Source organism: Nyctibius grandis, chromosome 14, assembly GCF_013368605.1.
Source record: "Nyctibius grandis isolate bNycGra1 chromosome 14, bNycGra1.pri, whole genome shotgun sequence".
In the NCBI taxonomy this organism is placed as follows: domain Eukaryota; kingdom Metazoa; phylum Chordata; class Aves; order Nyctibiiformes; family Nyctibiidae; genus Nyctibius; species Nyctibius grandis.
The window spans coordinates 4,091,241-4,114,006 of record NC_090671.1 but is presented as its reverse complement, the minus strand read 5'-3'; the positions used below and the strand labels follow the sequence as shown (position 1 = coordinate 4,114,006).

Below are 22,766 nucleotides of genomic sequence, written 5' to 3'. Positions count from 1 at the left end.
AGCAGCATAAGCACACCGGGGCTGGCTCATGCTAACCCAGCCTTTTGTATCATTTATTTTACTTTGCACATGCAGCTGGGCTGGGTGCTGGATGCCCAGCCCGAGCGGGGACATGGTGCCACAGGGCACCTGGCCGCACGCCTGCGCACGCTGGAGACCCCGAGCACTGGCTGCGCTTGGCAGCCCTGCACCGACAGCATTTCCAAGCTCAGGACAGAGTACTTGGGAAGTCAATATGGAAACTTCCCTACCTTGCCCTTTTCAGCCCTGGCTGGCTCCGTGTTCCCATCATCTCTACAGCCTCCGGTGAAAAGGTAGGAGCGGCTCCAGCCAACCGGAGCCCCGAAAACAAAAAAGGTTGAGGCATCTCTGATGAGCCTATTAGTTGTGAATGTTTCCCTGGCATTAAACTGATGACGGATGCCTCACCTGGGGACTGGGAACATCAGCCCGTGAAAGGACACGGGCATCCGAGGCAGGTGCATCGCCCCAAGGGGAAGCGGGAGAAACTCCTGCGCCCACAGCCCCTCACACCAGGGATGCTTTCACCCTCCTCCTGAGTTACACGCAAAAAGTGCATGGACACATGATCGAACACCTCATCTTCCCTCTCCTTTCCTCACCTGGAGGTTTTGGTGGTAGGTGGCAGGTCAGTGTCGCTGCTCTCCCGCAGCTCTCTGCCACGGCCACCTCCGATGCGCCTCTGCCCTGGGCTCTTGGCCCCAGTGAGGGTGGGCTGAGCTGCTCGTGGCATTTCTAAAATCCACCACTTTGGGCTGCGAAGCCTTTTGGTGCTGGCAAAATGACCCTTTTATTTTCTCTCTCACTCTCTGGCTCTGCTCATCTGATTGAAAAAGAAAATGGTCAAACCTTTCCTTTGTCCCAGGAGAAGAAGGGGGCAGGAAAGAAGGTTGTAAAGACATTTCCAAGCAAAAACTCCAGCAGATATGTTTATGTAAAGCTCTTTGAAACAGGCACTAAAAATACCTCTTCAAAATTAGGAGATGGGATAAATTGTAAGTGCTTCCCACAAACACACACACAAACACCCCACGGCAGGTTCATTCCCCACCTCATTCAAACCGTTATTAATAGTGCGGCAGGAGCCCTGCAGTTTGTTATTGAAAATTATAACAGCAAATCACCGAGACATTTTCCCTGATTGCACCGACTCCAAGCCAGTTCAGTTTTAATCTTCTCCCTGCGATTTTTTCCGTGCATCAGCAGAGGCACCAGCTGCAGCAAAGCGCGTGGTTTTCTCGAGGCAGTTTAAACACAGAAGAGAAATACAATTCTGTAACACACAGTTTTCGTCCCGTTTTTGCCAGCCGTGGCTCGCCTCCCCCTCCTGCTCCCAGGAACCCCGTGTCCTGCCGCAAGCCTGGATGCTTTGACTTCTTGAACTCCACCAACATTTAACACCGCTCTTAGCACATCCCAGGCCAAAAAAAAGCAGCTTGGCTCTTTCTTTCCCAGCAGTTGATTTGCTATGCATGGTTGAATGAGAACAGAGGAGCTTCCCTGCTGGAAAAGGCCTCGGTAGCGGCGCAGGGACAGTGCCAGATGCTTCAGGGATACGAAGGGAGGGCTCCGTCCCGGACACCAGCTGCGATGGCTCCCGCTGCGCAGCATGGCACAGGCGGCCCTGGCACAGCGTAAAACTCCACGGGCCAAAGCGATGCTCCTGGGAACTGTCTGTCTTGGGTAGGGTCAGGCACAAGGGTGAGCACAGCCTCTCCCTGCTCCGCATGGCTGGGTCTCCTTTGCCCCAGGAGCACTCCCCATCCCTCTTCTCGCCCACCTTGCAGGGCTCGGCATCACCTTCCCTCGCTGCCAGCAATGTGGGATGCCTCCACCGACCGCCTGCCAGCGACAGCGGAGATAAACCCGGGGAACGTGGCATGCAGGCGTATCGCTGCTAAAGGAAGCCTGGACCGCTGCCCCGTCTCGAGCGGTTTCTACAGCATCTTGTGCCTCCCACGCTACCGGCTCGGAGGTCCCTGCGGTGCTTTGTGCCCGTCAGCACCTGCACACTGCCAGGCCGGGATTGCTCTCAGGGGGACAATCCTGTGCCTCTGCTATCCTCAAATCCGCCTCCTCAGACAAATACCCTGCAGGTTCCCATGCCTGTAAAGGAGCCAGTTTTCTCCTCAGTCAGGGAACAGGAAAGGAGGAGCCTTGGCTGTCCCCGGTGCCCGCAAGTGCAGCCAAAAGTGCTGACCTTGCCATGCTGCACCATGGCACAGTAATCCCGCACATCCCCGATCCATGTTTTGGGGGACTCCAGGTTCCTGAGTGACCCTGGCGTGGCAGGGACTGGTCTGGGGAGGGACTGGGAGGACCCAGCTCCCCGCTGAGCTATTCTCTCCCTGGGGCCACAGAAAGCATCGGGTGCTCACAGGTGCTCGGGCCCCTCAGCAGTGACAAGTGCTGGGGGCAGAAGGGCTCCTGCTGCTGCGGTTTCTCCAAGGCTGATGCTCGTGACAAAGCCGAGAGCTTACGCTGAACCCCGCCACAGCCCCACGGCTGCTCTCCTCCCGGCTCACTGCGGATCCGTGCTCCCAGACCCCCTCCCTGCCATCATCCCCCAGGCAGCCCCGAGCAGCCGTGGGGGCAAATGCTCCCCAGTGACGAGGGCAGAGCTGACGGCCAGGCATGGACACAACCCTAAGCAGCCCTTGTAGAGCTTGTGATTAGGGAAAGCCTGGATCTGAGCTTGAATTTCTCATTAATCGCTCTCCCACGAGCAGCGCAGGGTGAATCCAACAGAGGCCAAGGGCAGGACCATGGGCTGGGAGGGAGCCTAGCGGCTGTGGCTGGGCACATCCCAACACAACACGGGGAGCTGGAAGCTGTGGAGCAACAGGAGACAACACTTCACCTTTTAGGAGGGTTTTAACAAAACAACAAACTGAAAGATGTCCCAGAACAGAAGCACTTTGCTCCTACCTGCAGCGTGGTCAGCGGGATTGCTGTGCCACGGTGCAGCATGGCAAGGTCAGCACTTTCGGCTACACTTGCGGGCACCGGGGACAGCCAAGGCTCCTCCTTTCCTGTTCCCTGACTGAGGAGAAAACTGGCTACTTTACAGGCATGGGAACCTGCAGGGTATTTGTCTGAGGAGGCGGATTTGAGGATAGCAGGGACACGGGATGCCACATCCGCGGTGGTGGGTCATTACGGGCACTCTCAGCGACGCGCCGATTCCCTCCTCTGTCCAACACCCCACGCTGTTTGGCGTGGGGAATGGCAGCGAAGCAGTGCCTTTGCCAATAACACAGCTCGTTAAATTTTAATCAAATAGGGGATTGTAAGCACACAGTTACCAGGAGCTCCTGGGAGCGCTGAGAGATCACTTTAAAAATGAATTAGTAATAAGGCACATCGGAGACAGCAAGGAGAAGATGGCTGGAGAAGATCCACTTGAAGCAGGAATGCTCCCTTTGCTGCTCACACAAAGCTTTTGCTCCTTCTCCCTTAATTTGCTTTTTTTTAATTACCACAGGAAGAAGAGGTGTCCATCGTGCACTCCAAGGAGGGAGAGGTCAGTGTGGCCATGCCACCCCTGCCATACAGCGGGCACCGGGGCGCTCGGTGCTGCAGCGCCCAGGGCTGTTTGGGGGTCAGAGCCAGAAAGAAACCTCCCTCTCCGCTCCCAGGTCTTTTCCCCACCCATCCACACCATCCTGCAACTCTGAATATTGTTTAAATCATCCCGAAAAAGAAAGGGGAGGATATTTATTGGCTTGCTGCTCCCTAAGGGGATGGTTTGGAGGAGGCAGGCAGGTCCCTGGGCTCCTGGGCCCTGTGGCAGACCCTGCCAGGAGGGGCTGGGAGAGAATCATTTCACTTTTCAGCACATCCATCTTTAATTGGGTGTAATAATAATTTTATTGCTTGCTGGGATTTGTGAGGCTGAACTAATATTTGTAAAATGCTTTTCTATCCTCAGCTGAAAGGCAATCTAGAGCGGCAAAGCCCCGGTGTTATTCACTTTTGGTAATCCAGAATTATTCATAAACAAAATAAAGATCATGCAAATATATTCATTAGTTCTCAGAATACCTCTGGAAAAATAGAGGAATTAGTCTTGTTAACAATTATATATTATGTAAGTGCGTGTCTGAGCACGCACAGAGCCGCACGCTATCGGTGCTGGGGCATGTTCCCCTCGTCCCAGGATCGCAGAGCGCTGGAGAACAAGGGCTCAGCCGAGTGACCACCTCAATTTTTGGGTATCCCAATGCCCCACGGCAAGCGACAGCACCCGGCACAGACCCCTGCTCCCCCCGGGGTCCCACCGGCTGCTCTTCAGCCGAAGCACAGAGACATCCTCAGCGTTCCCTCTGCACCCACCACGGACAGCCCACGCATGCAAACCATCACCTTATTCTATCCAAAACAGCCTTTCCTACCCAAATGAGGAGTTTTATGGTACACACAGAAGCTGGGAAGCTGCAGAGGTGGGATCTGGATGCAGCCCCTGCGCTCAGGACCTGCCCTTTTTGCCCTGCACGAGCCCTCACCCCAACGTGAGCTCGTGCCCAGCTTGGCTTTCTGCAGCGCAACGCCACCGTCTGCTCGGGGTGTGCTGGGAAAGGGGAGATAAAGGTGCACTGAAAATACCGCACGGTTTAATTAATGCCACATGCCTTTCACACCGTAGGTTGTGTGGATTGTTAATTATTTTTATAAAGAAAATAATTAGTCCCAATCAAGGCAGAAGCTCTCCAGAATTACAGCTCATTAACTGCTCTCACATTTTTCTGTTCTATAAAAAGTCATGTGGTGCTGATGAAAATTATAGACCCTTGGAATCAGCATTAAATACAAATTCAGACAGTGTTACCATCCTATTACCATCAACCGCATCGACTTGGCTTCGGTAATTGCAGCTGGAGATGAAGTGCAGGGATTTCTGCTCTGTACGATCTCTGAAAACAAGCGCTCTGCCCGGTAGTTTGCCGGAAACAACGTGACACCAAGCCCCGACTTGGCTAAGTACGTCCCTGAGGAGATGACAGCCACCAAGGAGAAAGGGGAAAGCAAGGTGGCTTTGCCGGGGATGGGAAGATGAGGGATGCTCGGGTTTGGTTCAGTTCTGCTTGGCAGTGGGGCTGTTCCTGCACAGAGCAGGGGGGACCACGCGGGTCTGGTGCTCGTCTAAATTAGGAAGGTGAAGCAGCTAACGATGCGGCAAATCCGTCCTGTGGGCTGGGATAGCAAAGCCACCAGTCCAGGGGATGGAAAGAGCTAGGAAACGCAGCGGGAACAAGGAGCAACCTTTGAGCAGTGGGATTATCCTCATGGGACATGGGGAAAATAAGACACAGAGGGACGCTCTTGTCGAGGATGCGGGAGCATCCCCAAGCATCTCCCTCTGGACCGTCCTATCGAACCTCGCTCAAAGCCTGAGGGAAAGAAATCACAGCACGTTAAAGGGAGCTCAGGCCAAATCGATACCGACGCGGTGGGGAGGGCAGGCGGGGGGAGCGGGGCGGTGGCCGTGTCCCAGCACCGGCTCTGTGGCCGCAGGTTTTGCTGCCTGCTTTTCCATCAGGAAAGGCAAGCTGAGACCCGCCGTCCTCCACCCCACACGGGACAGACCTGGCAGCAGCGCAGGGCCGGGGTTGGCAGCGGCAGCCCGCGGCGGGGAGGAGGCAAGGGAGCCGCGGGTCCCCGGGATCCTGCTTTTCAGTTTCCATTAATCAGGGATGAACATGCCTTCGGTGGCATTCGCAGCCCAGCCAAGCCAGCAGCCGCCTCTTTGGCTGCAGGTGATGGAGCAGCAGAGAAGGAATTATGAGATATTCACTTGCTGTTATACATTGGAGTTCTACATGCCCTGCTTCGGTGGGCGACGGGTTATACGGCAGCTCCAACCGACCCACGGATCAATTCAGCGGGTGGCCTTTAACTGTGAAATCTCTCTTAATGCAAAAGTATTTCTCTTGCTGGGCAATGACTAATGCTTCATCCTGACAGTAACGTAGCTAAAACCACAGCCTCCTGCCCCGCTCTCCTCCAGTCATACCCCGACACACACGGGCACAGAGATAAATTCTATACAACCAGCCCATTGCCAAAGTGCTGTCGAGTTCCACAGGGACGATGTGCTGCTGGAATTGGGTGTTAGTGGCTGAGAAAACCCATTTTCTCATCATGGCCTGTGGGTCTCGGAGCATTTTCAGCCACCTGCACATGACCCTGGCCCCAGGATCCACCAGCACGAAGGGCTTTGCAGCCGATAGCAGCACATCGCAGCCTCCAGGGAGGAGGCAGGAGCTGGGAGGAGGGAGCAGAGCAACCCCACAGGCAGCAGGACCCGGCCCCGCTGCCCCCGATCCCGCTGCCCGCCCAGGCACCCAAGCAGGGGCAAACAAGGAGATGCCCACCCTGGTGCCCCCCCACAAAGCCCCCAGCTGGGGCTGGCCAGCAGCAGCTGTTTCTTCTTTCATTAAGGACAAGACATAAATTAAACATGAAGTGTTAAACCGGTCATCAGCAAAGCAGTTAGCCCCAACCTCCCCGCCTCCAGGCTGGGGACCTGGCTCAGCCTGCCTGAAACACCAACAGAATTTTTAATAGAGTTTTTTCCCCTATTTTTATTATTTTTTTTAAGCCCTTCCTGCAGTCCCCACCGCACTGGCAGGAAAAGCGCTCCCGCCGCGTGCAAGAAAAACCTGCTATTTTTAAACTCCCGGCGTTCGTCGGTGCTTTTGGCTCAAGCGGCTGACGGAGGAGCCAGGTTTGCAGAACCCGGCATCCCACAGACGGTTACATGGCCTTTGGTGGTACCAAGACATGGGCACTGTGCCCGGACACGCTGCTGGAGGTGCTGGTGCAGCCCACGCACCCCCCGAGCACAGCAGAGCCCTGTTAGGGATGTGGTGCCGCGGGGATCCACCGCTCCTGCCAGCTCTCGGGCACCCGGGACCTCTGTATGTCTGGAAAGACCAAAGGACTCTAATCCGGGCATCAAAGCCAGCCCCATTTTCCAGCTGGTGACACACAACCCGGCATCGCAACCAGTGGGGACGCAGCAGGGCTGGGAGCCACGTGTGTGTCTCCCATGGGGCAGGACAAGATGTGGGTCACGGTGGACCCACACTCTCCTAACAGCAAAAAACCCCCCGGGGCCGTGAGCTGGAGCAGGGGCTGTGGCAAAGCCCTGGCACCACCCGCAGCCCAAACACGGGTGGGCTTTGCCGGCCTGGGCTGGGCTTTGCAGTGATGAGGAGGGTTCAGTGGCTGCAGGGAGAAAAGGAGGAAAAAAAAAAAACCAAAAAAAAAAAAAGAGAGAGAAAAGGCAGGGGTGGTCATGCATGAAATGATTTCATTTCAGGGACACGGGGTTTGCATTTGATAAGTTCATCTTATAGAAAAATGTGTGTATAGAACAGTCCAACTGCTGGGCACGGGGATAGGAAGGGACGGGGATGGGGCTGAGCAGGGAAGGGCTCAGCTCCCACTACGGCCTCTGGAAGGAGAAATCCCCCGTGCCCAGGGACCCCAGGGGAGAGCAGGGTCTGCAGAGCCCTTTTCTGGGGCGCAGGACCAGCTGCCCTGGACAGCGGAGGCAGGACGGTGACGGCGAGGGGACACGAGCAGCCGCAGGACCCGCTGGTGGGGAGAAGCTTCTCGGCAATCCCTGGCATCAGGGTCAGCGCTGCTATTTATTATTTAGGGCCTCACAGCCCTCAATATTTATTAGTTAGACCTGGAGGGAGGGACGTGAAGGCGTGCACGGGGACACAAGGTTGAAGGGCCCTGCTCTGCTGCCTCTCCGGGGACAGGACGGGATCAGGGCCGGGGCTGGCCGGAGCCAGCACTGCCATGGGGACGCTGCCAGCTCTCCCCGCGCCAGGCAGGGACGGGCCCGGCCCCACAAGACCCACAAGTGCCCCATTTTGCCCTGGCCTGTTGCTCTGCACTTCCATACCCCTATGAAACAGCCTCACCCAAGTACTGGGACGGCGCCGAGCCCGGCGGGGGGGACCCCCCCGGCCAGCACAGCCCCCCGAGGTGCCGGACCCCGCGGGGCTGCGCTCACAAACCCGGCAGCCGCGGCCGAGCCCCCGCAGCATCTGTTCAGGCGGCTTTGATCAAGGGGAAATCAAACATTTCTACAAAACGCTCCTCCAGCCAGCCAGCCAACTTCCCCCCCTGCTTTTGCTTCCATCCACCTGATTTCACCCATCATCTGAAGAGAAGGATGGGGAGAGGACATGGGACACGGTGCTTCCCCTGGCACAGCGTGGGCACCGGGGCTGTCCCCTCCCCAGAGATGGAGGCACAGCAATCCCCAGATTTGGGGAGAGCCGCACCCCGTGGGTCCCCACTGGCACTCTGGACCTTCACTCCACAGCAGGGCCAGGCTGTGCCCGTGCTCCTGCTGGCGAGTGTGGGGATTGGAGCCACGGGGCCAGACCTGGGCCCCGAGCAGAGCTCAGCATCATCCAATGAACTTTTACGGGTCAGAAATCACCCATCCTCAACGCCACAGCATTTCCCCCTGCCCTTCTGGTTTCCAGACCCTGTGATGCTGGTCTGGGGACAACCCTCAGCCCCACGTCGGCTTTTGGGAGCTTTTAGGCGAAGGTGACAGAACTCCATGTGACCGCAGCAGGGGCACAGCCGGGAGAGGCAGCACTTTTGGGCGTACCCCAGTGGCTCTAAGAAAGCCCCATCCAGGAGCTTGGGGTTCCTACAGGGGCTCCCAAAGGCCCTTTCCCTAAATCCTTAGGGGCTTGTCCACCCTCGCACGCTGGGGCACAGCACACCCAGCTGAGGCACCCATGGGTGCTGAGCCCCGCCGTGCCGCCTGGCACTCACTGCATCCCACCCAGCCCCGGCAGGAACCTCCATCTCCCTGACATGCTGGCGGGGCCACCGCTTTGGGGACAGAGGTGTCCCCCACCCCACTGGGGAGGCCAACAGGGACACAGTCCCCAGCACCAGTCCAGTGGAGAGGCAGATGGACGGGGCCAGGGGGAAGGAGGAGGAGGAGGAGGAGGATGATGAAGGCTCTGCAAGCAGCAGGGAGGGGGTCCCGCGGGCATCCCCGGCTCTTCCCCTCGCTCGGCTGCCCCCAGCCTCCCAGCATCTCCCGAGCTGCCTAATTAGCTCTCCCCGCTCCCACCGCCGTCCAGCTGGAGCCGGAGGGCAGGGGCAGACAAAAGCCTCCCTATTGACAGCCCCTCCGAGGAAGGGGCTTTTCTTCTTCTCCATCACTTTTCTTTTCAAGCCCCTCTCCCCCCAGCTTGGGCCGGGGCCACGGGCTCATTAGCACTCGGGCTCGTTGGGAGCCGGAGGGAGCAGATGGCAGCCAGGCAGCCGGCCCTGCCGCCGCCTCTTCCCGCAGAGCAGATGCCCGTCTGACAAGGAGGAGGATTAACGGGAGGGGGGGGCCATCAGCACGGCACAGCCAGCAGCGGGGGGTTCCTCCTCAGCAGCACACCCCGATGCCCGGGGGCTGCCAGCCCGCTGGGGACAAACGGGGTTTGGGGCCACCAAAATGTGGTCGGGAAGCCAGAGGTCAGGAGGGGAGGGAGCTGGTCCCCAGCCCATCAGGGACTCTCTGCTGAGCCAAAAGTCACTGCAAAGGCCACGGGGGAATTGCAGCCGCTGTCTGCCCTCCCTGGGGGTACTGTGACCCCCCCAGCACTGCAGTGCCACGGCTGCTCCTGCCCCGTCCCAGCGCAGCCGGGGGTGACACGCTGCCACCCTCGTCCTGGCAGGTTGGCAGCAGCAGCACCCAGACCCGTCGCCAAGATCACCCGTGGTGGCAAACCAGGCAGCGACACTGCGCTTAATCCCACTTCAGCGCCCAGCCCTCCCTCCCACTCCATGTGCGGCACATCCCGGGGGATTAAGGGTTAACACCCAAATCCCCCGCGCTGCCCTGATGTGACCCACTTAGACCATCTGGCAGAGGGATGCAGGAGCCTCCTTTCACCCGGCATCACCAGCTGCCCCGGGAGGTGATGCTGGCACGCACAGCCCCAGCCCCAGCAGTGCCCTCGCTTTCCATGTAGGAATTCCAGCTGAGTTTGGGGGTGCTGGGACGGGGCAGCCTGTGCCCCACTGCCGTGGCTGGCGATACGGGAGTGGGGAACCCAAACACCCCCAAAAGCATCCCGCAAGCCCCCGGACTGCCACCAGCTCAGGGTCCCAGGGGGACTCTGGAGCATCTCCTGGCCTGGCTGTCCCTGGCACCTGGGTGTGTATGAACCCTGCAGCAGTGCTGGGAGAAGTGGGGCCGTCGAGTGCGACTGGGCTCCCAGGTGCCACACCACAGCTGAGGTCACGGCCAGGGGAGAGATGCGGGCCAAAGCCCTGCCAAGAGGGAGGAAACGGGGTCCAGGTCACAGGGATGGGGCTACGGCGTGGCCGTGATACCCGTCCCCAAAGGCTGGGCTGAGACCGGTAGCACCTTTAGGTTTAGATATTTTCAGCTCACGAGAGCTGAAGCCCCTCACAGCATCCTGATGGAGTGGGGAGAGGGAGCAAGGGCACCCCAGCTCAGTGGAGGGGCTTGGGGCAGGGAGGAGGGTCCCAGTCCCTGACCCCAGCCCTCCCAGCACACAAACCCCTCAAACCACCCCAGGATTTTGCACATGCTGGAGCAAAATCCCCCAGCAAAGCCAGCGTGGGGGCAGCCCCAGCCCTGCCCAGCCTCCCCACACCACAGGGTCCCTCACCCCCAGCCACGAAACCACAGCCCCAGGCTGCACGGCAAAGCCCCGCCGGGCCCTGCGTGGGGAAAGGTTAATTGGAAAAGCCCCTTTCCCCATCGCCTCGGTTTTTCCTTTCACGCTGCAAACTGGTCAATAATCCATTTACTTTGGCAGAACCCTGCTCTGGGCACGGAGCTGCACTGGGGGCTGGAGTACACAGCCCCCCCAGCCCCAGCAGGACCGGGAGGGAAGGGATTAACGTATTCTTTTGTTCCAGGATACAGCAGAGCTTTAACCCTCCAAAACTCCCAAGGAATTTAGATGGAAGAGGCTTTATCTCTGGGACCAGCAGCAAGGTGGTGGTGAAGGATGGGGCACAGGGAAGAGCTAGCTGGAAGGGAGGAAAAAGGAAAAAAATCACCTTCTGCCCCAGGAAACCCCACTGCTGCCCCATGAGGGTGCAGGATTGAGCCCCTAGCCATGCCCAGGGCACCCTGCGGGGATGGATTTGGGCTGTGCCCACCGTGGGGGCTCCTGGCAGGACCCCCATGCCACAGCTGAGCCTCTTGGCACCCCACAAGGGCACAGACTGGGCCAGCAAAACCGATGGGGAGACGGGCAGCACTGGCCTAGAAACCAGGCCATGGCCTGCGCGGGTGTGGGGAGCGCGGGGCAGGGATCCACGGTGCTCGCGGAGGAGCAGCTGGCAAGCGTGGGAGAAAACAGGAACCCAGATGGCCATCTGGATTGTTCCTGTGGCTAACTGGTCTCCCCATCTCCTCTCTGGTGCGCTGTGCTCGCTGGCACCGCAGCCGTTTGCTCTTCAATTAGCCGGGAGCATCATCAGGGAAGAGAGGCCGATCTGAGCAGCAGCAGAAAAACAAACCCCGAGCGGAGCCGGCTGCGAGAGGAGCTGCTGCCAGCCTCGGGGCCGCTCGCGGTGGATGGCAAGCAGCCCAGCTCTGGCTATCGCTGGGCTACGAACCTGGTGCTGGCTTGGGGTGCTGGGGACATTGCTGCGTACGCCGATGGGGACCCGCTGCAAGGCCCCTGAGGATGCGAGACTGGGCACGATCCTGCCAAGACAACAGCCTGGGGCACCCGGCAGAGCCTGTGCGACATAAGCCAAGCTGGCCACCCCTGTGAGAGGAGCCAGGGACTGCGGCTCTCCTGCTCCCCCAGCCTTCAGCTTCGGCCCCCTGGGCAGCAAAGCCCCTCCGTGGCACAGGGCAGGGGTGAGCACAAACACCCCCAGACCCCAGGGAGAGCCCCGCCAGGGCTGACCCCCCTCGGCACATGTAGCGAGGGCGGCGGCACAGATAGAATTACACAATCACAGAACCGTTTGGGTTGGAAAGGACCTTTAAGATCATCCAGTCCAGCCCTTAACCCAGCACTGCCAAGCCCACCACTAACCCATGTCCCTCAGCACCACATCTATGGCTGCACTGTGGGGAATATCCCTGGGCCCGGCCGGCAGCACACGCTGCGAGGAGACAAAAGGAGCTGGGCTGCACCGACACAGGGACCCGGCGGCATCGTGGGCGGCTGTGGGAGCACAGCCCGGCTCGGGGACCCCGTCACGCAGGATCTGCCGGTGCCAAACGCAGCAAAGCCGAGCTGGCGGGTCCATTTGCTGTGTGGCGAGAGCTGCCGACCCCTGCTCGGCCGGTCCCCCTCCCGCTGGAGCCGGCGTTGCCAGTGACACAGAAAGGCACACGCGTTTGTTAACTTTTGAACGGAGCTGCAAACACCCCAGCTGCCATCCTCACCCGACCGGGATGGCCGTGGCAATCCAAACTGCCGTGCAGAGCCGTGCATCACTCCTGGTACTCGGGCTCGCTGTGTCTCCCCAGTGCCCTCATTTGTTGCTGTATTACATCTCCGACAGAGATATTTAACAGCATGGCTTGCTCAGGCACATTCAGGCAGGAGAGAGCGTGTGTGAGCCAGCACCCAGCGTGCTGGTGGCCCGTTCGGGTGCCCACTGTAGCCCGGTGCAGGAGGAGAAAGCCACGGTGGTTCCTCTGCCCCGCGAAGGCTGAAGCCCTGCAAACGCTGCCCATGGGAACAAGATCTGCTCTTCTCCTTTGGCAGCCCAAGCCGTGCCTTTCCCAGTTTCCTACCCTGATTAACGACAAGAGATCGGAAAAATTCATGCTCGAGGCACTGGACTGCGGGGGGCAGAAGTGACCCCCTCCCCCGCCATTGCACAAGCAGCAGGACCCCTGTCCCCCTCGCTGCAGCGGCTCACAGCCCCCGCCGGCACGGGAGGCACCCGACACGGCTCACTCCCTGGGACTTCTCTTCTGTTTGGTACCGGCTGAGCCCCTGACACCCAGCCCGCTGCAGAGGAGCCCCTCTCCTCTACCCACCCATCGCCTTCATGAAACTTTGGGTCGTTCCTCACACCAGTGGGGAGTAGCCAGCGGTGGAAATACAGAGCAAAAAGAGAGGAGAACCAGCAAAAGCCTCCTTTCCTTACAAAAACAGCGCAAAGAGGATATTTTTAACCAATACTGAGACAGCAAAATAAAAGCAGTCTAAATCAGAGTGCGCCTTGTTGTGAGGAAGCCACACGGACCCTTGCCCACGCGAAGCCCAGCTGAGCGGCTGGGTGGGTACGAGCATCCCCCTCGCCTCGTTTCATGGGGTTTGACCCCTGCTCTGCCTCTGGCCAACACAGGGGCACCAGCCTCCCTGGGAGCAGGGCAGGCAGGCACCAGCTGGGCAAAGCTGAGACCGCTCGCCTTTGAGGCCCGGGGGACACCAGACCCGCAGCTGCCCCGGTCCATGGCCGTGTGCAGGTGCCTCGGGCAGCCGTAGCCCCCAGGCTGCACATCCCTGGGGGGCATGAGCCTCCCCCCTGCACCAAGGGGGTGTCCAGCGGGAGGGGGGGCTGTTCCCCTCCCCGGGCATCACCGTCCCAAGAGTCCCTGGTGAAGGCACGACGCGGAGACAAGACACCCAGCAGGACACACACCCCGGGGGGCTGCAAGGCAGGGGTGGAGGTGACCACACGTTCTGGCTGATGACCCCCACCACTGTCCCCCCTTCATAGCCCAGCTAGAGCTTTCCAGGCCCCCACCCTGCGGAGGTCACCAGCACCGGGCTCCGAGCACCACCGAGCCAAAGTTTCCCGAGCCGGCTCCCCTGGGAGCACAGCCCCTGCCCGGGGAGGGGGCCCAGCGAGCCAACAGCCCCCTGCCCCAGGCATGGGGGGGGACACCCCCGTGTCCTCCAGCCCCTATAACTGGGGATGGGGGGGAGGCACTAACTGGGGAGGGGGCTCGGGGTGGTGCAGCGGGAGGCGGGCTGGGGGGTGTCCCTGAGCCCCCCCACGCCTCGGCAGCCCTTACCTGGGCAGCGGCTTGCGGGCCGTGATACTGGCCACGATGATGCTCTCGGGTCGCGGCGTGGCCACGGCTTTGAAGGTGCCTCGCCAGAACTTCTCGAAGAGCTGCTTCTCGCCCTGCTGCACGCCGGCCATGGTCCCCCCGGCCCCGCTCCGCCCCGGCTGGCGGGGAGCTGTGCGGCCCGAGCCCCCCCTCACCGCCCGTTTTATGCCGGCGAGGCGGGGAGAGGGGCCGGGCCCGGCCGCAGACCCCTCCCCGGCACCGCCTCCCGCGGCCGCTGCGCCTGGAGCCCGGCCCGGCCCGGCTCGGCTCGGCTCTGAGCACCCCCCGGTGATGCTCCGGCCGGAGCCGGCACCCCCTTGGGCTGGGGTCACTCTTCCCCCCGCGGAAAACACGGGCTGCCTCGCTGGTGGCCCTGGGCCGTGGGGCTCTGTGGGGGGCTCGGGTGGCTCCCACCCTACGGGCAGCTTTCCCACCCGGGTGTCTCTGCAGCCCCTTCACCCCATCCCCATCGTCACCTTCCCCAGCTCGCTGCTGGGCACCCCTCACACCTTACCCTTTGCGGGGCAGAGCATCAGCCTGAGCCCCCACAAGTCCCTGTCCCCCAACATGGGCTACCAGTAGCCTTTGTGTTTGCCCACTCCCCACTGTTTACCAGACATGGGTGAAGAAAGAGGGAGAGCCCAGAGCCACCAGCTCAGGTGGCCGAGGGAGAAAGCAGCAGGAGGCCATGGAGACCACTCTGTAACTGGGACCTGTATGGGGAGGAGGTTTTGGAAGAAACCCCCTTTTTTTTTCCCCTTTCCCATTTAACAGACACTGGTGGAAGGGCAGGGACGGGCCACGCTGCTTCTTGGCCCCAGCACTGGGGTCCTAACCAGCTCAGAAAACAAGACCTCACCTTGCGGGGCAGGATTTGACCTGCTGGGACTGGACACGTGGAGAGGAGGAAGGAAGGGCTGGGGCAGCACAAGTGCAGTGGTGCTATTTCCCTTCGCCTCTGCAGCGAGTACAATAAAAACATCTTTAGGAGAAAATGCTTCTTCTACCAGATGCTTTGAAGCGCAAGTAAAAGCTGGTGACCTTGGATGAATGAGCCTCTCTCTATTGTGCCTTGGAAACCCACGATACGTTTATGTAAGCGACGGGGGGATAATGGAGCGCGGAACAATAGGCGGTGGGAGCTGAGAGAGAATGGAAACCACGGAGAAACTTGATCGCTTTCTTGCGATAAACACAAAATTTGGTGGTCCGTCAGAGTCCTCCTTCCCTGCCCCTTTTTGCTCTCTGCTCCCCAGTGCCCGGGCTCTGCCCCGCCAGTACCTGGGGACAGGCGGCCCCGAGCCATGTCCCCACGCCAGCACACGCCGGCCGCAGCAGCAGCAGCTGCAGACGGGTGCTGGGGGAGCGGCGGCGGTGGGAGTGGGCACGGAGCCAGTGGGGCTTGATAGAAACGCAGTCAGCTCTGCCAGACGTCGCTCGAAAAGCCCGATCAGGAAGGACGATGTTCATGCACGGTGGAGAGATGCTCGCCGGGAGGCTGCTCCCCCGGGAAGGGCACCGGGCTGGGAAAGGCCGGCTGCAAGCTGCGGCTCTGCTCCAGCCCAGGGAGCATCGCACATGCCACGGGCAGGAGACGTCAGAGCGGGGACCCTCCAGGACGGCAAACAGTGGGGTAGAGCAGAAGGAGCAGGGGAAAGGGCTCGAGAGGTCTAGAGCAGCCACGCTGCAAAAGCACAGCTGGGAGAGGGCATCCGTGGCACGCACAGCAGGCACCCACCAGCCCCGGGACACTCACCCACCAGCCTGGGACACGCACCCACCGGCCCATCATCTTCTCCCTCAGGGACAGGCACCCACCGCCCAAGCAAACCCCAGCCTGCCTTTCCTCTGGCCCTTCCAGCCATTCCCATAACACACAGCCTGGTCCTTAGGAGCCTGTTTCCCTTCAGAGCATGTTAAACTCAAAGAGAAATCAGGTGTAAGCATGCACCTGCCCTGGTCTCGCTCTGTTTTGTTGGCAAATGACCCAAAGGCGGGGTGGGGGTCAGGCAGGAGCCCTGCGGCCAGCTCAGCCCCAGCCCTCTGATTGCAGCTCGTTAACCAAACACCCTGCAAGGCACCAGCCCCTGCGTCCCCCTGGGCTTTGCAGGAGGAGTCCAACCCCCCCGCAGCTGCAGCCTGGGTCCTCGCTGCACCCCAGCGCATTTCACCCCCTTCCACCAGCAATCCTGTACCGGCTCTAAACACCTCAAAATTAACTGCCAAATAAAAGGAATAATAAATGTTTGCACTATTAAATTAGCAGCCCGGGTGGTGTGTGGGCAGGAGGAAGGCTGCGATCGTTACACGAGCCCTCTCTCCTGGCATACCTTGTGGGGACATCAGTGAGCCAATTAAGCAATTGGCTCGGTTAACGGAGGCTCCTAGGAATAGACTTTCCTGCTATAGAATAACTGCGCCATAATAAATTGTCTCATAAATAAACAGCCTGAGAAAGCATTACGAGATACCCAGAAAAAGCACTATATCACAAGCAGGAATGATGCTGTACGCTGCTGGTGTATCTATTAGCCCACGGCATCACCAATGCCGCCCTGAACCCGGGTCACTGCCCTGCGAGGAGCCGTGGGGACGGTGCTGTGGGGCACAGGCAGCCCCCGCTGCCCTCCCTGCCCTGAGCCCTTGGGGTGGCCACGGCGTCCCCCGAGCCCCAGCAGGTCCTGCCTGCCCTGCGAGATCACCAGCAGCACCCAGCCCGCAGTTACTCACCCCACGGGCATCGCAATAAATGCCACCCCGGGTTATTTACGGCCCCAGCAATAACATGGGGCTCTGCCAGGTTCAAACGTTTGCACCCAAATGGGTGCAATAAACTGCAGCAGAGAGAGCGAGTCCTGGGGTGGGAACAGGGAAATAGGCACACGGAGGATAGTTGCACAGTTTCCTCCAAAGCAAATAAAATAAAATAAAATTAAAAAATAATCTCTTCCTAAGAGAGCTCTTCTTCCATGGTTTGGGGTTTTTTTTTAAATGACACAAAACCCAAGAGGGACCCACCCGGCTCAGAGGCGGGTGGGGATGCTCAGAACCCCCAGCCCTGCCCTCTCCTGCTTTATCCTCTCCCCCAGTTAAAGGGCCCCATCTCCATCCCCTCCCACCCCCAGGCTGCGATTTTGGGGGTGATGGAGGGAAGCGAGCGGTCCCTGCTCTGGGGGGACACCCGCTGCGGGTGCTCGGCTGCTCTCAAGGACGACAAGCTCTGGGGCTGAGGGAAGGAGCGATCAGTTCTGTGTGCTCAAGGGGTACCCGAGGGGAGGGAAAGGAGAAAATGGGTTTAACTAGGATTAATTTTTAATCTGTTCCCCCTAGTAGAGACAAGAAAGCTGGGTTTGTCCTGGAGCTGCGCAAATATTTTTTCTATAAATGTTGAATTTTTATTTTTCTTCTTTGGCTTCTCCCCAGCGGGAAGAGCCCGACCCTGGTTTTGCCCAAACCGCCCCGTTCCCAGCGTTGGCACGGTGCTGCTCCGCCCATTCCCCAGCAAAACAGGTTCACTGCAAACGCAGAAAATCAATAATTATCTTTGCAAGTATTCATTATCGCTCAAGAGTCCGTAAACAAGGGCTATGAGTGCCCCCTGCTCATGGCACTTCAGAAGCACCTACCAATTATTCCCTCGACTAAGCCAGCCCTGCCTGGCAGGAGCGGAGGGGTCCTCTCCTCCTGCCTGCTGCAATGTCCTCCTGCTTCAGCCAGGGAGGAGGAGGAGCAGAAGGAAGAAGGGCTCCTTGCTTAAATTAACATTTGCAACTGAGGTGTGGACCTGCGAGGTGACGCACGGCTCCGCTTCGGATATCGTGGCTGATGCAGGTGGATGCTGAGCGGGTCCGGCCATGGGGGTGCCCGGGCAGAGGGGCTGGGAGATGCTCGGTGGGGCTGGACCTGAGCTGGTTTTCCCAGGCAAGGTGGCACCGAGGGGGCTGTGGGGTGGGGAGGCGGTGATGGCCGTGGGACAATGTGCAGCATTGGGTGCTGGGGAAAGCCCGGGAGGGCGGCGGGGGGCCGAGCAGCCCTGTGCCGGTGCTCCCTTAACTTGTAATGGTGTTTTGCAGAGTCAGTAGTTGCGTGAGAGCGTTCGTCGTCCTCCCCGTGGGAAATACCTGTTTTATGGCTCTTTTCCCCCTGCTGAAAGCTCCCAGCTGGCCCCGCAGCCTGCACAGCCCTGGGCAGAGCCTGGCACCTGGGGTGCCCCCTCGTCCTGTCCCCACAGCCAGGTACATCCAAGGACGAGGCACTTGACGAAGGTTTTTCTCTGTCCTTCCTTTCTCCTCCTGGGGAAGAGCCATTTTCACCCACGGGGAACCCCTGGGGTGGCTGCAAGGCTGTGCTAGCCCCTGGGGCGCGGGGTGGTGGCAGTGGCCGCCCTGTCCCTGCCCTCCGACCCCCGCTCTGGGGCGATGGGGGGTGAGGGTGCCCACGTCCCTCCCTCAGCGCTGGCTCACTGCACAGGGTGGCACCCCCAGGCTGTGGGACACCTCCCACAGTCCCAAGACACCCCTCCATCATCTCCAGATGGACCTGCTGAGCCCCTGCATCCCCCTCCTCAGGGAACCAGCATCTCCCCCCGGGGCTCTCTGTGGAGGCAAGAGGGGGCTTGGCACCTCACCTGCTCCAACAAAAGCACTTTCCCCCCCTCCGCTCGCCTCCCAGGGCTGCCCAGCCCTGGTATTTTGGCAGCTCGAGCTGAAAAGGCGCGGGGATGGATGAGTGCAAGCGTTGGCAAGCAAAGCCATGGGCAGCCGGTGGTGAGAGGGGGATGAAAGGGCAGGAGCAGAGGGGAGGCAGCGAAGCTAGACCACGGCCTTTTCTTCCCTTTGGCTCTAAAAAAAGCTCCAGAGAGGGAAGGGGGATGGAGGGATGGAGATGAAAATATAATTTTCCCCCTCCGAGCTGCGGTGGCCGTGGCAGCGAGCCGGCCCCCCAGGGACCATGCGGCAAAGCTGCGCAGCCGCTGCTGCTCTCCAAGTGCCACCGCCGAAAGGTCAAACGCGGCTGGCGGAGGGGACGGAGGGGGACGGAGCCCACAGCCGCACGTGTCCGGGCAGGGGAGGCAGGGCCCGGCTCGGCAGCCTGGGAGCAAACGGAGCAAAGCCCCTCGTGGGGCTGCGGCGGGTGTGGGCGGAGGGTCCCAGCGCCCTGAGGATGCGCCCGAGAGATGGGGAGGGCGAAAGACAGAGCCGGCCCCGAACCCAGAGCTGTTTAACCAAACCTGCCCGGTGTACAATGACGGGATGAGCAGTTTGACTCCATGCAATCACTCTCATTGAGTTTTTTTCCTCTGGCTTTTTTTTCCTCCTCTGGATTATTGTGCTGGGGTAGCGGCAGCCGTGGGTAGAGGAGCCCTGTTCTGCCTCCTCTGCCCCCACGCTGTGCGGGAATGAAGCGGGAGGGAGCAAAGTGCCACGTCCCGGCTTTTATAGACTATTACTTATAATGGAGAGGAACAAAAACACTGTAAAATAAAGCACTTGAGGGCGTCAGCCTGAGCATTAAATAGGCTTCTGCTGAAAAGCTGCTTCGGCTGAAAAATCTTCCTGATTTGGGTCGGAGGCGGCACCCGGCTTGGGAGAAAGCCGGAGCTTTGATAGAGCCGGGGGGACAGGCAGCACCATCCCGAGAGAGGGGAATGGGATGCTCCTTGCCCACCTCCCTCCCACCAGCCACTTACAGGCACCTCCGGAGAGCACCCAGTCACTCCGATTTCAGGCTGCCCATCCCCGTGGAGCAGTTTGCGACGTTAATGGGCAGCGCGGCTGCTGATGTGTAAACGCTGCGGCTCCGGAGAGCGCACGGGGAGTTTGGGGAGCAGGCGCTTCCCATTAAGACGCACTAATGAAATGTGAAAACGTTTCACTGCGCTGTAATTCTATATATTTTCGAACGCAGCCGCAGCTGCGGCGCTGTTCCATTGGTGGCTAATTTAAGCACCAATTAGACCAGGCTAAATTACAGCCGAGTACGCCGTGGGAACTGATGTGACAAGGGACGTGTCCGGGAGCCCCAAATCTCGCTGACTTTGCTGTCACCTTTGGAGCTGGTTTGCAAGCCGGATCAAGAGCCGCTGGCTCCTGGCACTCGCCGAACGGTCACGACAGCTCTCCGAGGACGGTGGGATTTGCCAGCCGGGGCGTTGCGATGGCCCCACACCTCCCACGACCCTGGAGCAGCCAGGGACATCTGCAGGTGCCTGGCTTGCGTCCTCCTCCCCGTTAGCTGCCAGTCGTGAGCTCGGAGGAGGCCGGGGCTGTGGCAAACCTTCCCACCTGGCCAGGACCCTCCCGCTCCCCCTTGCAGGAACCATGACGTCCCTTCCTGGGGCACCTCTGCAGACCCCGCCTGCCTGGCTAACGCTGGGGCTGCCGCTGCATCCCGCACATCACCGAAGCTGCCGCTCGCCCCAGCTGCCTCCTGGGGAAGCCGATTCATCTCAGAAAAAAAAAACCCAAAACCTCATTTTTCTGGAGAATGGAGAGGCTGGTGGGATTTTGTTCTTCTTTTTTGGGTAAAGGGAGGAATAAAGTACCTAAAGGTTGGGTCGTGCCCGCTGGCCTCACCTTTGTAGCATCCCGTGTGGGGCGGGTGGGTACCACCTCCCTTCAGCAGGGATGGAGCCCAAAGGCAGCGTGGGCGTCCCACCACCTCGGGTCCTGCGTGGTCTGTGTGGTTCAGGGTGCAGAGCCTGCTCTCAGCAGTTTGGGGCTGGTTTTTTAGCTGATGATGGCCGTAGGTTTTGCTCCAGCAAGAATACCTCAGAGGGCTTCAAAAGAGCTGCAGGCTGGGGTTTGGCAGCCCTGGCATGGGAGCTGCCGGCTCCCCTAAGGGTATTTTTTTCTTTCCAGTTGATTTAGGCAATTGCAATAAATCCCCTGTGGCCCCTGGTTTCCAGCTGAGCCAGGTTAGACCCCATTTAGCTCAGGAAGAGCAGGGCTGGCGTCCTCCCACAGCCTGTGGGTATGTCCCTTGTGCCCAGGGGCACCCTGTCCCCGCAGACCCCCCACCTTTCCACCAGCCAGACGGACAACCGGCTTGGCACACAGTCCCCAAAAAGCTTTTTTTTAATACCTACATACATATTTTTTTAATGGGCATTTCCCAAGGGCAGCCGGGGAGCCGAACTGATGGCTCAGACCCCAGCTGGCAGGTCAGGATCTGGCCCCAGACCACAAATCTGGGGAGGGGGCACAGGCTCCTTCAGCTCCCCGGGCTCCTGCGAGGTCTGGCGAGGATGGCTGGCTGTCTGTCTGTCCAGACGAGCCACTGCACTGGCACCCAGGAGTCGGGGCTGGAGAGCGGGGCTGAGCAGCCCTGGGAAGAAGAAATGTGGGATTTTGCCTTCCCGATGCTGGGCAGAGGCTGCAGGAGCAGTGGGGCAGCGCGGGAGGGTCCGGTGCAGCCAGGCTTGTCCCCCTCAGCCCGCCAAGGGCTCCTAGCCCACCTCTGCCCACCCGGGACACTCACCCCTTCGTGCTGCTCCCCTAAATGCAAGGGCTAATGGACATCACCTGTGGCCCGTCAGAAAGCCGAGGCTGAGGGGAAAGGTGACCCTGTCCCCCACCTGCCAAAACACCCACCCAGCTCCTCACCTCTGGTCCCCTCCTGGGCTCGCTGCCCACCACAAGACCCCAACCGAGCCCCTCGGCTGTCAGCAGAGCCCACCCGCAGCCCCCTCTGCTCCCACTGCCTCGTACAAGCGCCCGTTAACCAGGCCAGGCCTCATAAACCCCAGTTAGAGGGCAGGTCGTTTCCATCAGCCACCATCATGCCCCAGTGCCCTCAGCTGGGCCAGTGATAGCCCTGGGGAAGCGGGACTGGCCCTGGCACCTCCCGGTGATGCCAGTCCGGCACCCGGCGGGCACGGGTCCCACGGCTGGAGGGACAGACCTCCCCAGAGCGGCTGCGAGCTCCTCTCTAATTAATCCAATTACAGCATCGCGTTGGCCATGCAACCCGTGGGTTAATTGCGGTTTGCTCCAGGTAAACGGTGGGCGGAAACGCTCCCGTGTTCAAACAGGCTTGTTGTTTGCTATGAACGATGAAAAGCCCGGCCCAAACCCGGCTGGCGAGGAAGGCGGCCCCGCCACCAGCATCATCCTCGCTCCTCCCCGGGCGCTCAGAGCCCTCACGTCGCTCACGAAAACAAATCCTGCCTGAGACTGAAATAACAAAGATTAGGGGGACAACACTGGGAGCAGGAGCACAGAGTGGCAGGCTGCTTGCTCTTGGATATTTGTTAAAAATAGAATAAAAAGGAGATTATTGGAAACAATTAATTGTTCAGACTGTCAAGAAGACGCAAGTGTCGGGAGTAAACAGATGCTGGTCACGATTCAGCGCTCATTAAGGCAGGAGAAGGATTAATTTCATATGCATGATTAACTCCTGGCCACTGATGATTTACACGGCAGATGATCAGAAGTGAATTAATTATTCCACAAATGAGGCTGCTGCCGGCCCGGCCTCGGTCCCTGCCGGGGGCACAGCCCGTGGACCCCGAGAGCGGGGCTGCCCCGCGGCCGTGCCCGGACCCGGCTGTGCGCTGCTGGCCCCTGCCCGGGGGTGTTCGCCCCCGCAGCCCCCTGCCCACCCTCCCCACCATCGCCTGGCATCGCTGCCTGGCATCTCCTTGGCTGCACCCACTGGGCACCGCTGGCATCACCACCTAGAAGGG

General features: G+C 59.8%; 1 protein-coding gene across 1 annotated transcript in view; it reads right to left on the bottom strand.

The window, feature by feature from the left end:
- The window catches only part of SRRM4 (serine/arginine repetitive matrix 4), a 39,942-nt gene extending 25,773 nt beyond the window's left edge, over window positions 1-14,169 (bottom strand). Inside the window, exon 1 of the mRNA XM_068412417.1 lies at window positions 14,039-14,169. Within this exon, the coding sequence (XP_068268518.1) occupies window positions 14,039-14,169 (131 nt within the window). The remainder of the gene's footprint in view (window positions 1-14,038) is intronic.
- Window positions 14,170-22,766: the final 8,597 nt, after the last annotated feature.